At 37.8% G+C, this 14,271-nt stretch overlaps 1 protein-coding gene across 2 annotated transcripts in view; it reads left to right on the top strand.

The window, feature by feature from the left end:
* LOC127447854 (protein FAM117B-like) overlaps positions 1 to 14,271 on the top strand; it is an 84,932-nt gene that overhangs the window by 21,610 nt on the left and 49,051 nt on the right. For both annotated transcript variants that reach the window (XM_051709962.1, XM_051709961.1), the window contains exon 3: positions 13,828 to 13,920. In XM_051709962.1, coding sequence (XP_051565922.1) covers positions 13,828 to 13,920 — 93 coding nt within the window. The remainder of the gene's footprint in view (positions 1 to 13,827; positions 13,921 to 14,271) is intronic.

Below are 14,271 nucleotides of genomic sequence, written 5' to 3'. Positions count from 1 at the left end.
TGGAAGGAAGTGTGGCACTTTTAACAGACTTTGAAATATCCCTCTTAAGTTTACCTGAATTGCTTCAATTTTTTTAGAATAATGTAAAGACAGTGCAGGTTTAAAATTGTGAAGGGATTCTTGATATCTTAAATAATGTTGCCATGGCAACGCATTAAATGTTATTATTCCTTTTTTCATATATTCACATGTTTTTGAGGTACTTTGCATGCTTAAAATTATGCCTTGGCAAAAATTAACACAGGGGTGTGGTTGGGGGGCTCTGTAGCGCCACCTTTTGACTAAAGTGGTGGGGTCAGTTTCTCCTGTGGTCACCAAACTCGTACATATATTGTTCTCATCAAGCCAGATAACTTACAAAATTACAGTCATTAGTTCCACCCAACAGGAAGTCGGCCATTTTGGATTGAATGTGCATTTTTTTTTTAATTGCAGACCCTGTAGTTTTGAATAATCCTCCTAGGGGATTCATGTGACAGGCACCAAACTTAGGCAACATCATGCCAAGACATTGAGGATGTTAAATTGCAAACTGATTTTTTATATTTTGAACGGTGTTGCCATGGCGAGGCACTAATTTAATGGCAAAAATAGGGATACAGGAAGTGTCTCATATCTTCTGCGTGCATTGTGTGATTTAGGTCAAAATTGAGCTGCATGTTTGGTAATGGGAGCTGATCACGGGGATGTGGCTATTGTGGTTCACAGTCTTAGTTCCACCAACTGGCAGCAGGAAGTGTTACATTTTCAACAGACTTTGAAATAGCCTTGTTATTTTACCTGAATTGCTAAAAAATTCCTAAGAAAAATGTCAAGACACTGATGTCAAACGGTTAAGGGATTTTTGATATCTTAAATAGTGTTGCCTTGGCAACGCATTAAATGTTATTATTCCTTTCCTCATATATTTGTGTGTTTTGAGGCACTTGGCATGTTTTCATGACATTCGGCACACACATCAGAGTTGCTGGCCATTAGGCATGGGCAAAAGTTAACACATGGGCTTGGCTGGCAGGCTCTGGAGAGCCACATTTTGACTAAAGTGATGGGGTCTGTTTCACCTACAGTCACCAAACTTGGTACATGTATTGTTCTCATCAAGCTGGACAACTTTAAAAGTTATAGTCATTAGCTCCACCCAACAGGAAGTTGACCAATTTGGCTTGAATTTGGATTTTTTGAAAAATGCATGCCCTGAACTTTTAAATACTCTTCCTAGGGGATTAATGTGACTGGCACCAAATGTGGGCAACATTATGCCAAGACATTGAAGATGCTAAATTGTGAGCAGATTTTTGATATATCGAACTGTGTTGCCATGGCGAGGTATTAAATTAATGGCGAAAAATGGGAAACAGGTTGTGTATCCTATCTTCTGTGTGCACTGTGGGATTTAGATCAAAATTGAGATGTATGTTTAGTCTTGGGGGCTTATCACATGGATGTGACTATTTTGGGTCACGGTCGTACCGCCACCACCTGGCAGCAGGAAGTGTGGCTCTTACAACATACTTTAAAATAGTCCTCTTATATTTACCCCAATTGCTTAAAAAAAAATTAGAATAATGTCAAATGCCTAATGCATCCAACTTGCATTGTTTTCCAAAAGCCACCTGGTGAAAATGGACCCATGGTGCTTGGGCCCGTCGTCGCTGCTTGCAGCTATATTTCCAGCTGCTTTTTTTTTTTTTTTTTTTGCCAACACAGATCCATATCTAAATGTTAAATGGATAGTTCACCAAAAAATTCATATTCTATCATCATTTACTCACCATCATGTCGTTCTAATTATCTATTATGTTTTATCAACAAGGGATGTTAGGAGAAATGTCAGAGAAGCTCTTTGATTGTGAAATATAATACCAAGCTCCAAAATGACAAAAGAGCATAATAAAAGTATCATAAAAGTAGCCCCTATGAAATCCTATATGTTTTTGCATGTCGTATTGGCATTTTGTATGTCGCATTGACTACTTTTTTAAGAAACGTTCATGGTGCTTTTGTGTCATTTTGGAGCTTGGCATTGTATAACCATCCATTTTCAATGTGACCAAACATCATGATTTCAAACCCGTACTAAAATTTATTTGTGAGCTATGGCAGAGGGGATGATTTTCAGTGAATAACAACTTAAAGCTGAAGTGTGTAACTTTTGGTGTCTTTATCTGGTCCCAGCTTTATCCGGTCTCAACTAAAAACATTCTTAAGTACATTTTTCGAAAACTGAAATATTGTGTCTCTGTGGCACTATAAAATTCCTCTTTGTTTCTGTTTGATCGAACAACAGCAGACGTGGGAGTATTCGGGAATATGTTTGGAAGAACACATGTTTTTGTTTTTTTGCGATTCTGTTCGGTTTTAGAAGAATTTCAGAAGAGAACTATGGAAAATAGCGCTCGAGTCAAATGGACCACTTTCATACTTTTATGGTCCTTTTTTTGGTCCTTTTTGAGTTGGCATTGTAAATTACTATCAACTTTTGTTTCATTGAAAAGAGCTGCTCAGACATTCTGCCACACACCTACTTTTGTAAGAAAGGAAATACAGGTTTGGAACAACATGTAGGTGAATAAATGATCATTTTATTTTTGTTTGAATTTTTCCTTTTAACAAATGCTTCATAAAATTCATAAGCTAATATGTAAAAGTTTTTATTCTTGTGTGTGTTTCATGTGTAGCTTGCTAGAGTTTCCCTTATATCAGCAATAGATTTATTTATTTGAGTTTTACATGTCTGCTATCATTAACAAGCAGGCAGATATTAAAAATGAAGTGATGTCACTGTCATGTTTTTAATTCAGACTCCGTCCTGCCGTCAATAAAGCATCACAGATTATAAGCCATGGGTCTCTGGGGTCATCTCTTAGGCTCTCACATCAAAGCCTGAGAGTCTGTGAGTGTATTTTTCCTCTGGAGATCCGAGGCCTCCACCCAGCTCTTTTTGTCATCAGCCTGCCTGCCTCACAATAAGTGCAAATGGAACTTGGCGAGTTGGGGGCGAGTGTGGAATTTGGACGACGTTTGCAGAGCTCACTTTTTCTCCCTGGACCATCACGCCAAAATAACCAGATCTTGGATCCGTACGACGGTGTCAGTTTCCAGGGAGCTGAGCTCACACCTAGTGACCAAACAACAACACAGAATTAAGCCCTTCGCTGCTCTCCTAGCCTCCTGCGTAGAGTTGACAAATATGCAGCCGCACACACATACACGGCCCCTATGAATACGCTTTGTGTGAGTCTGTATACACCAGCTGTAACAGATTAATAGCCAATACATATTAAATGGGAGTGTGAGACTGCGTTCTGTAATGTAGTGGTTTTATACTTGTATGGGCTACATGGTGTAGCTGCTAGAGTCAGGGCTGTAGGTTATGTTTCATGCTTTGTCAGGCACCATGAGATAGTCATGGGTGGGTAAATTGAGATGGGTACTACATGAGCCTTCTTCCATGGTGCATCATAATTACAATAATACAGAAACCTGATCAGACATGCATGTTAAGCTGTGCATAGAATGGATCTCAACAAGCCAGACCTTAAAACTTACTAATTTAAGATAAATGAGGGCTGAAATTGCATCAGAGCACACCCTTGGGGAAGAGCCCAGATCCCTTAAGTGAAATTTCTGAAACATTTTTATTGGGAATGTTTTATACCTTTTATACACTGGCCCTCTGGGTTAAGGAAAAAGGTTACTGATCATTTTTGCAGCTTAAGAGAGGCATTTGTGAGGTTCAGCTATACCCACTTTCACACATGAAACCCTTAAAAATTGCAATAAAATTGACAGTTGCAATTCACACACGCAGCGGTCTTCCGCCTTTTATCCATTTTACTACCATTCACTCATCGGCACCAGGAAGGCTTTTTGTCCTGTGTACACCTTGTTCCTAAGGGAGGCTAGTTATTTTATCATAAGTAATGGATTCAATTTTCCTGTAAGCTGTCAACAAATTTCTTTATCCGATCAGATGAAGAGAAGCGATTTAGTTACTGTGACTTTTTATTTTATTTTATTTTTTTACTCCAAATCACAGTTAAATGGTGCAGGGTTTTTATCATGATGTCCTGACCTCATACATGCCCATACCATGAACAGCTTACGGCTTTTAACGGTTAACGGCTTATGGCTTTGTTCGCACAAAGCATCATCTGAACATTTCCAGTAATCTTTCCTGGGAAATTGCCAGAGCCGATTAACCAGTATTTTCCAATGGGTCCTGTTAACACATGACCTCTAAATGGAAAAAATGGCATCGAGGCTGTATGGTTGAAAGTGTCTAATGTCATACCAGTTATTAGTGGTGCTTGCTAAGGTTTTTCATGGCCGATGCTGATATTGATATCTTGAGAGAAGGGTGTCAAATGACCAATATTATGCTGATACTGTGTATATAGAATACACTTTAGTGATGGCAAATCACTAATGAACAAAAGTATTCAAAATTGCTGAATATACAGTAAATGAACACTTATCGCCTTAAAAGCGTTTCTGACCAATCCTGTCTTAGCAATTGTTGCCCCGCTGCAATTACTCTGACAAGCGTTTGCATTTTTATAATGACAACCTATGTGTTTGAGTAGTTTCAAGTGGGTTTTTATCGAAATGATCCATAAAATAAAATAAATAAAAAAAACATTGTTGCTGGGTCACTTGTAATAGTGATAGGAGGTACCTATACATGCAGTGTTTTTTCTTTCTTTAAATAAATGAGAAGAGCATGCTATGGATTAAAGTGTGTCATTCCTCATTCACAAATGAGCGTGAATAAAATCAGCGAGGACACCAACATTTCCTCCAAGGTAAATTAAAGCTAACAACCTAACATGAATTCATTTACATATTGATTCAGGTCTTAGTACAAGTGATAGTAAATAAAGAGTTCACAGCATCAAAATGAGTGTGTTATAAGACAATATAAGCAGTTCTTTTCACTTACACTATGACTATGAGATTTGTAATCGCTATCAAGTGACGCTTTTCTCTTTTTATGTGACTGTGATAATTATTTGTCTCAATACTGTTTCACAGTCTCTACAGTTTTTAATTACTGTGTAATTTGACCATTTATTTTACAGAAAAGTTTAGATAAATATGCTTTACAATGTCATTCTTCATTCAATCCAGCCCACGTAATAATATTATCCATTACATTTATGAGAATATTTTGCCAAATACTGTACCATTCACAGCAATTTTCCATTTCCAATGGGGAGTTCTGCAGAGCTTGTCAGAGCGTGCAACAGTAGCCAAGTGGGGGCGGAGCTTAGCGAAGGGTCAATTGCTTATATTTGGGGTTAGGGATTGAACAATACCACAGTGTCAAACTTTGTCACTTAACTCACTGTTTGTGCCAGGAACATGGATACCTCAAATTCTGCAGCTTGTTCAGAAGACTTATTACCACACTTATATGAATGATCAATGATCAGACTTTTGCCTAGCGGGTGACAAAACTTGCAATAAAATCACATAGACTTGCATTGAAGCTTTTGTCATGATCAAGTAAAAGAATATCTTTTCGAGACAATGGGATGGGTCTTTTGACTTGTTCAAGTAACTAACCACCTAACAACAAACCAGAACATCCTATCAACCACCTAACCACGGCCTAGATACCACCCAGTTTCCAGAACACCTTAGCAATCACTTAGAAATGCATTGCCAAACACCCAGAACACCATAGCATTGTGGAAATTTTGCATCAGCATGCACCACTCAAATTTTCTTGAGAAATTTAAAAATCATCTTTTTCTTGCCACGGTCACCTTTAGCTTGCTCACTGGGGGCTTTAAAACATTGAGGCATGATTTTCTACAAGGCTGCTTTGAAATGATGTGCAATCTTAAAAGTGCTATATTAATAAAAAGAGAACGTCACATTTCCTAGCCATTTTTACTGGTCTCAAGGTGATTTTTAGTGGATGTATGAAGTCCGTTCCTCTTCAGGGGAACAATCCTTTTAAATTTCCTGATACTTTTTGGGGCCACTGTATTTATGACAGCCAGCAAGGGTTTGGCAGGAAATGCAAATACTGCAATTTACATAGCAGAATCAGGGATTTCCATTCTTTTCACACCTGTGCATGTTTCAAATGCCTGATGTTTGTTTGTTTCTCTTGACATCTGCCGCAGTAGAGTTCCTCTGCTGGAAATGTGATTAGTGTTTTTTTTTTTTTGTTTGTTTTTTTACTTTAGGTCCTTTTATTTAGGTCCAGAGCTTTGCATTTGCATGTTTTTAGCATTTTTTTCATGGTCTGCCAAATTCTAGTGACTTTCCTCATGAGTTTCCACTGGCTGACTGGGGTTACATCACACACCCAGGGCCACTCATGACCTGTGCTTCAAAGCGAGTCCAGACACAGTGCCCCTCTGTTTATAAAGAGCTCTTTGTTTCTCTGTTAATCTACTCCAATCATGGGCCCTTCTGTAACTTCAGCCCTCCCTCTCTCTCTCTCTTTCTCTCTCTCACACACACGCAGATACACCTATCCTACATAGAGCCTGATCCAAAAAACCAGACTCATGGTTCTCTTACAAAAATTTACCCTGGAAACTATAATTTCAGAAAAGTACTATAGTACAGGGTTTCCCAAATGGGTGTTTGCAAACCTCTGTGTGTTCATGAGGGATCTCCAGGAGGTCTGTGAGAGAGTGAAGAGTTTGCATATCAAAATATTTCTGTAATTTAGCTAATTTTAAAAACATTGATGGATAAATCCAAATGCCAAAAACAATTAAGCACATTCGTTTACCTTTTAAACCATCCTTTTTGTCTATGCAGCTTCACTCTCTCTATCTGCGCGCGCTTTGTGTATACAAGTTAGGGATGTAAAAAAAAAAATGTATTTTATCGTATCGATATAACACTCTCAATAAGATAACGTATGTATCGTTCGATGCATATATAAATTCATAACTGCAAAACAGAGCAGCTACTCTAAAATAGTCGAGTTGAGAGCTTGAAGAAGGTAGTAGATTGTAGCATTACAGCTTTATTAGCGAATTAGCCAAACAATGGTGTCATGTCCCGGTGCTACATCAAAAATATTGTTTTTTATTTATGCCAACATCACTGTGTAAACCAGTGAAACTCATAAAAAGTGTGAGGCAGAAACACAGCAGCAGCTAATTTGCCTCACTGCTGCATTTAACAGACAGCCTCTCCCAACCGACACTGAACGCGAATACATGAACAGCAGGATGCTGATGACAATCAAAATCCAGCTTATTAAAAAAAAAACATTGACGTATGAAACCCACGTTTACATGAGACTTATTGTTCTTTGCTTTTTAAGTCGAAAATGTGTACAGGTATGAGCACAACACATGTGATGAACCAGTAAGAATGCCAGTAAAGGTGTTTACAACAACATGGAATTGGGGGAAAAGGGCAAAAAATAGTAGGTGTGCTTTTTGGTTTTTCCTCAAACCGCTAAATAATATTGGCATATTTACTTATAAAGCCAGAGGTCAGGTTCCTCAAGGCTTTTTTCTCTCCACTAACATTGAATGTTTTGAGGGTTTTATTTCTTGCTGCAGTCGCATTTAGCTTGCTCACTGGGGGCTTTAAAACATTAAGGCATGATTTTCTACAAAGCTGCTTTGAAACTATATACAATAGTAGCACCTGTAAAGTCCAGAAACATGCGCACTTTCTCCGCGTTCCTGTCATCTCTTACCTCATGAGAGAGCACGTGTTCCCCTCGTTAAAGTTCAAGCAGCAACAAGTTAAAAATGAACTATTCATACAATCATCCAACTAAATGAAAAGGCAGGGAAGGAATTTATAAATATAATAATTCTTTATACAATGTTAAGATACCATAATTTAATGTATTAAATATAATGCAAAAATAAAATTGAAATCAAATGAGGAATAATAATAATTATATGAAATAATGTCACATTAAGTTTAATTGCACCTGAGTTATCAGTTTGTCTTCAGTTTGACACAAAGCTTCATTTTTTTTTTTTTATAGGGCTATTTATCTTATTTTGTTATAATATTTTGTTAGCCTGAACTTGTTTTAAAGTGTTATTAAAAAAAAAAGCTTTTTTTAACTAGGCAAAGTGATATTACTGGGAAGAGGACAATTCAGTTAATAGTGACAGTGTGCAGAAAGCTTGCATATAGCCAGTTATGACAGAGATCCTGATAAAAGTTGAAATAACCGGTATCACTAAATCCGCTGTCTGAAAGAGAGAGGGACTTGGTATTATCTATGGCTGTGTTCACACTAGGGATGCACCGATACCACTTTTTTCTCTTCCGATTCCGATATCTGAAATCTCAATATCGGCCGATCCCATACCAGTGTTGTTGTTGTTTTATTGCATAATCTGTTTAGAATATCTTTACATTATTGTGTGGATCTAATTGGGAGTACTCTTTAATATGTAAAGAAACACAAACCTCTAACTACACATTATTTCAATATAAATGTATAGCGTATTAAGAAAAACTTTATTGTTAACTAGTCTACTGGGTATTGTAGTAGCAAAATTAACAGTGATTCCAGTGTAAGTGTTCAGTAGAAAAGGCAGGTTTTGTTTTTTGTTTTTTTTGCAAAAAAATTTCAATTATGTATCTAGATTTGAAAGGATACAGATCTAGTTTTTTGTTCAGTTTAGTTGTAAGATATCAGTTGACTTTTCATTCACAGTTATTTTTTGGAACCCATTCAACTTAAATATTGTTATAAATTGTAAACAAATAATAATAATAATTATTTTCATCATTATTATTACTATTATAATTGACTTTTTAAATACAACAGTAATATTTCTCAATCGTGCACCTTCAGGAAGTCCTATAATTGTCTGTTTGTAGGAAAGTTTACAGCAGTTTAATTTGCTTCTTATTCAAATTCTGGTAAAATGCACCTCTGGTGCCATTCTAAATATTATAATACGATACTATAGGTGAACCAAACTATTGAGCATCTACATCTGAGATGTTGTTCGTGAGTAGCGCTCAAATATTGCGCACCGCGTGAAGGCTAAAAATAGAAGTGCGTGCGTGTGTGCCAACAGAGCAGCGCCATTCACTGACGTCTTCAAGTGGATTTGAATAAAATGCACGAGTCACATGAGCTGCTTTAATTGTGTTTTTATGGTTCTTTTATGACATTTTTGGAGCTTGACAGTAACGAACATGACTAACACACAGTATCGGATTTGGATCGGGCTCATCGGACCGATACCCGATCCATTTAAAAACGTCAGTATTGGGGGCGATACTGATCCAGGTATCGAATCAGTGCATCCCTAGTTCACACAGTCATTGTTTGGGAATGAGAACCACATTTACTAACAGGTTAGGCTCTCATTGTCCTAATGATTCTGAAATTGACGGAAGTGGAATCCTGCACCAAATACAGTGTGTATTAAAAATGAAATATAATCTCAGTGTCTATGATTGCATATCGCGCAGCAGCTTCACATTCAGTGTGGACCGACAAATTGCTTGTCGTTGAAGTTTTTCGCATCACGCCTAGCTAGGACACTGTGTTAGTATGCACTTGGTCACCATTCACTTCAAACACACAGAAAAAGAGGAAGCCTGCAGAGAGCATGAAAGAGAGGAGGTAGAAAAAGCAGAAGTATACAAAGGGAGTAGGCAGCAATGAAGAGGAGAAAAAAAGAAAAATGACGAAAAGAGGGATCAGAAAGATGAGTTTGTGGAAACGAGCAGAACAATGGTGGGAGAAACAAAAAAAAGCGATGGAACAAAGAAAGCACAAGCATGGATTAATTAAATGAAGAAAGGAATTTAAAGGAATAAATGTTGTGAGGGGGGTAAAAGAGGAATGTCCAGGCACAGAAGTGGTCTCCCCGGATTGACTTGGAGAGGTTCACTGTGCATGAAGTTAATTAAGAAGAGAAACTTGATCCCACTGGTTTATTTAGCCACCTCTCTCTCTCTCTCTCTCTCTTTCTCTATCTGTCTGTTCTCGATTTCCTTGTGTGATTTGACGTGTGATTTGCAAACTAATCATCAGTTGATCAGATTTGCGAACAAACGAACGAATCGTTTATTCGAACTGATTCGTGAACGGATCGTTCATTTAAACCAATTCTTTTTAATGACTTGATTGAACCGAATCGCCAAGTTTAGATAGATCACCCAACTGTAATTTCAATCTCTCTTCTACAAACTAAGTCTGACAAGTTTTCATGAATGGTCACTATTTATATTTCAAGTCAACCTGAAATCATAACTTTCTTAATACATTTTATTGTTCTCACTGAATGATAAAAAAATGTTTGTTTTTGTTTTTTGTACTAATGAGTCATGCACATTACGAACAGGAACATTCATGGAGGGCATAAATCAGGTCGATTTTGGTGTAATGTTTTGTTTAAGCTATTACAGAGCAAAGGTTTAGCTCTGATCTTACGGTCTTGATAATATGCATGTACATGTGTCAGCTGATATTAAGTATTTGTTCGAGGGGTAGTGTGAATCAGGGTACATGTAGTCTTTTATGAATTTAGAGACAGAGAGGCTGAACCTCGGGCTGTACAGAGCAAGAGAGAAGAGGAGTTGACTGTTTTCACTGCGTGTTTGTCACGATTTGTATCCAAGGCCAAAAGAAAGTGTGTCTCCCTGATGAATGAGGCTGTTCATTAATGGTGTGTGAGAGAGTTGTTCTTATGAAAACATGTTAATCATCAGTGAATTTTGACACCAGTATGGAACAGAACAGGTGAAAGTTTTTGAGAAAAACAAAAAGTGGAATTCAAAAAAGCAGAGTTTAAAAAAAGACTCTTCCCGTATTAAAAGTTTTTTTGATTGGTTATATTTCAGATCTAATGCCCCAGGCAGTTTCCAGGCCTCCATTACCACAGATTGTATTATCCTATACAGTGGAACAGCTTTGACTCACACCTTTGTGTGATTGAGAGAGGCAGAGAGAGAGAGAGAGATTACTTTTTAATACATCTTCCATATTAGATCTCACCTCATGTGTGCCAGATATCCTCCCTCCTGTTTTGTCTTTCTCTATAGCTGCTTATACTTTCAGGTTATAGATATGGTTTACTCAGATCCAAAAAAGCCTACAGCTGACTGGTAATACATTTTCCATTGGACATTTTGGGAATTTTCAGGTTGTGAATTTTCTAGTACAGACATGTTGAGTGGATGTGGCGTAGAATGCTAAAGTATTATGTGGAATTGTTTATGGTGTAAACTTTAAATCTCTGGTGTCTTGTCGCTAACGGCTGCTCATTATGGACGGCACGAAGACCGGCAGGGAGGGGCAAAGACAAGCCGAGATCAAGAGGTTTCCAAAGAAATCTTTGTGTGAGTGCGTGCAAGTCTGTTTTTGGCAATGCCCACTCACCTGTCATAATATTATTGTTTGTTCTCATACTGTAATTTTTTTGAGTGAGTACTAGGAAGTTGGGCATGGTACAGTGTATTGTCACAGCTGAGTGATTCCCGTAACTCTCCAAGCTGACATCGTGGATCTACTGCTTGTGAGATGTAGGTCAAGTTTTAGACAGTTTTATTTTTATTTATTTTTTCTTCGGTCACATTTTCAAACCCTGCACTCGTCTTGTCCCTCATTTTGTGTTTGAGACTCTATAGGTGCTTCACTTATAGAATACAGTGTTTTGGCAAAGTTTGTTATGTAGCTTTACACGTTTGAGGGATGTAGTTTATGTTTGAGAGAAGTGTGGCCTGCTGAGGGTACCTCAGGTATGTTTTTCCTGACACTTTGTTAGAGCTTTCATTCCCCTTATACAGGAAAGTGAAGTAAAGACCAAACACTTAAAGGAATAGTTCAACCAAAATGAAAATTTAAAAATGTATTTACTCACCCTAATGCCATCCCAAATGTGTATGACTTTCTTTTGTCTGCTGAACTCAAATGAAGATTTTTAGAAGAATGTCTCAGCTATTTCGGTCCATACAATGCAAGTGAATGGGTGCCAATATTTTGAAGCTCACAAAAATCACAAAAGTCAGCATAAAAGTAATCCATACGACTCCAGTGGTTAAATCCATGATTTCATAAGCGATACGATAGGTGTGGGTGAGAATCAGATCAATATGCAAGTCCTTTTTTTACTTTAAATTCTCCTCCCTGCTCAGTCAATCTCCACTTTCACTTTCACAATCTTCTTGTGTATTTGGTGATTCACATTCTTCATTCAGGGAGAAGAATTTCTAGCAACAAATTATTTAAATATTGATCTGTTTCTCACCCACAACTGTCATATCACTTCTGAAGATATGGATTAAAACACTGGAGTCGTATGGAGTACTTTTATGCTGCCTTTGGCACCCATTCACTTGCATTGTATGGACCTAAAGAGCTGAAATATTCTTCAAAAAATCTTAATTTGTGGAATATATGAAAATATCTGTTATGTAGCTTCTGAAGGGTAGTACTAAATGAGACAAAAGGGAGATGCAAACTGATGTACTCAACTGTATAAGATAATTTCAGTTTTTTTTTTTTTTTTCCCCAATTCAAATGGTGTAATAGTGGAATAGATATTATAGGTATTGATGCTTGTTTTCACTTGAGTTTTTTTTTTTTTTTTTTTTTTTTTTACAGGCTAAATAATTTTTTAACATTGACAGTCATATCTGTTTTTGGCCAATCATATACAAATATCTGACATTTATAAATGTTCAGTTCTGACTGGAGTGTTTGCTGTTTTTATGAAAAGTTATCTTTTTAGGGAGTTTCAACATACTGTTGAGCGACACACTGGCTCAAAGGAAGCTGAAAACCAGCTCAGCCCTGCACCCTGCATGCCTCTCCACACACATCTTTGTCAACATCAGCTGTATTCTTACATTTAGGAAGGAAGTTCGCAAAGATAGTTACACCAACCAAGTTCTCTTAAAAAATGAGCCTGAAGCGGATTGTTTGCAGGATGCAATTTTAATTTAGATTCACCCTCCCCCGGCATCTTTCATTTATCTGTCGTGTGTTGATGTTTTTGTGTTTGTGTGTTTGTGTGTTTGTGTGTGTGTGTGTGGGGTCTCTCTCCTGTCAGTAGTCTTTTTGTGAGATTGTGCTTGAATAACTGTAAAGGGCAGACAATTGATATGGTCATAAAACATGAAGAGCAGGGAGATCTAGTTTTTTCACTCATTCTCTAACAGAAAAGCAGCTCTTTATGACAGTATATCATCAAGAGCAGGGTCCTAAATTAACTTTATGCCTTACCTGCAACTGCAAGTGGTTGGTGAATTGAGGAAATGTACCGGCCACAGATACTCCTTCATTTATCTGTTTTTTCCTTATATATTTTTGACAAACAGCACAGGTCATTGTGTCATTTATTGCATCATATACAAGATGAGCTGGTCTCTGGGGAAACATTGTGAGACAGTGTGATTTTGATCCTCATATAATTTTGTTTTGGTGGCTAAGTGCGAGGAATATTCCATTTATGTGTTAGCACATGGAGCTCTGGAGATCAACTTGTGATGATACATTGTCCTTTGAGGTAAAAGTCGTTAGAAGATGTGCGAGTCGCGACATGTTTTCTGTTGTAGATGGTCTGTAGGTCTTGATTTTGTGAGGGTCAAACTATTGTTCTTACAGTTAAATTTAAACCTGGTAATGTTACAGTTCCTAATAAAGTTACAAGTTACTTGCCAAAGCCACTTTTACTCACATTCAGCGCTTGATGAGTGTTCATTTTAGACCCTGGTCAAGAGTCAACATCAACATGTACTTCTGAATTGAGGCAGGCTTTTTCAAACTATATGAAGTTTGCTATGATAGCATGTCTGTAAAGTTCTGTGATGCTTTATTTGTCTGATAATCTCATGTCTGTTTGTCTCTCACAGACCCCCAGCACCTGGATGGATGAATGTGGAGAGAAGAAGAGGGGCTGTCACAAGCGCTCAGCCTCCTGCGGCAGCACTGACCAGCTTAAAGAGGTCAGGACTCGTTTAGGGCCTGATCTCTTCTCCTCCCCCATGCTTTGTTCCATTCAGCGGGAGCAGGGCCAGGGCTGGACCCCCTCGCTGTTTTACTCTCCCACCATGTGAGATTGTAGATGGGGAGATGGGGCAACAGGCTGTTGGGGGGGAAAATGGAGGCGTTGTCATTATCATATTATTGACAGGCTCTAGTGAACCAGAAGCAGCTTGGGTGTCACATCACATTACACCCTCCCTTCCTCCTGTTTGTGTGTATGTGTGTGTGAACACTTCCTTCCATAGTCACATCCTCTAGTGGCTTTATAAATTGTTCTTTCTATTCAGCCTTTCTTTTTATTCTCTTCCACC

This window comes from Myxocyprinus asiaticus, chromosome 11 (assembly GCF_019703515.2).
Source record: "Myxocyprinus asiaticus isolate MX2 ecotype Aquarium Trade chromosome 11, UBuf_Myxa_2, whole genome shotgun sequence".
NCBI classification, from domain to species: Eukaryota; Metazoa; Chordata; class Actinopteri; order Cypriniformes; family Catostomidae; genus Myxocyprinus; species Myxocyprinus asiaticus.
Note: the sequence above shows the minus strand (reverse complement) of the source record. Positions and strands in the feature narration are given on the sequence as shown.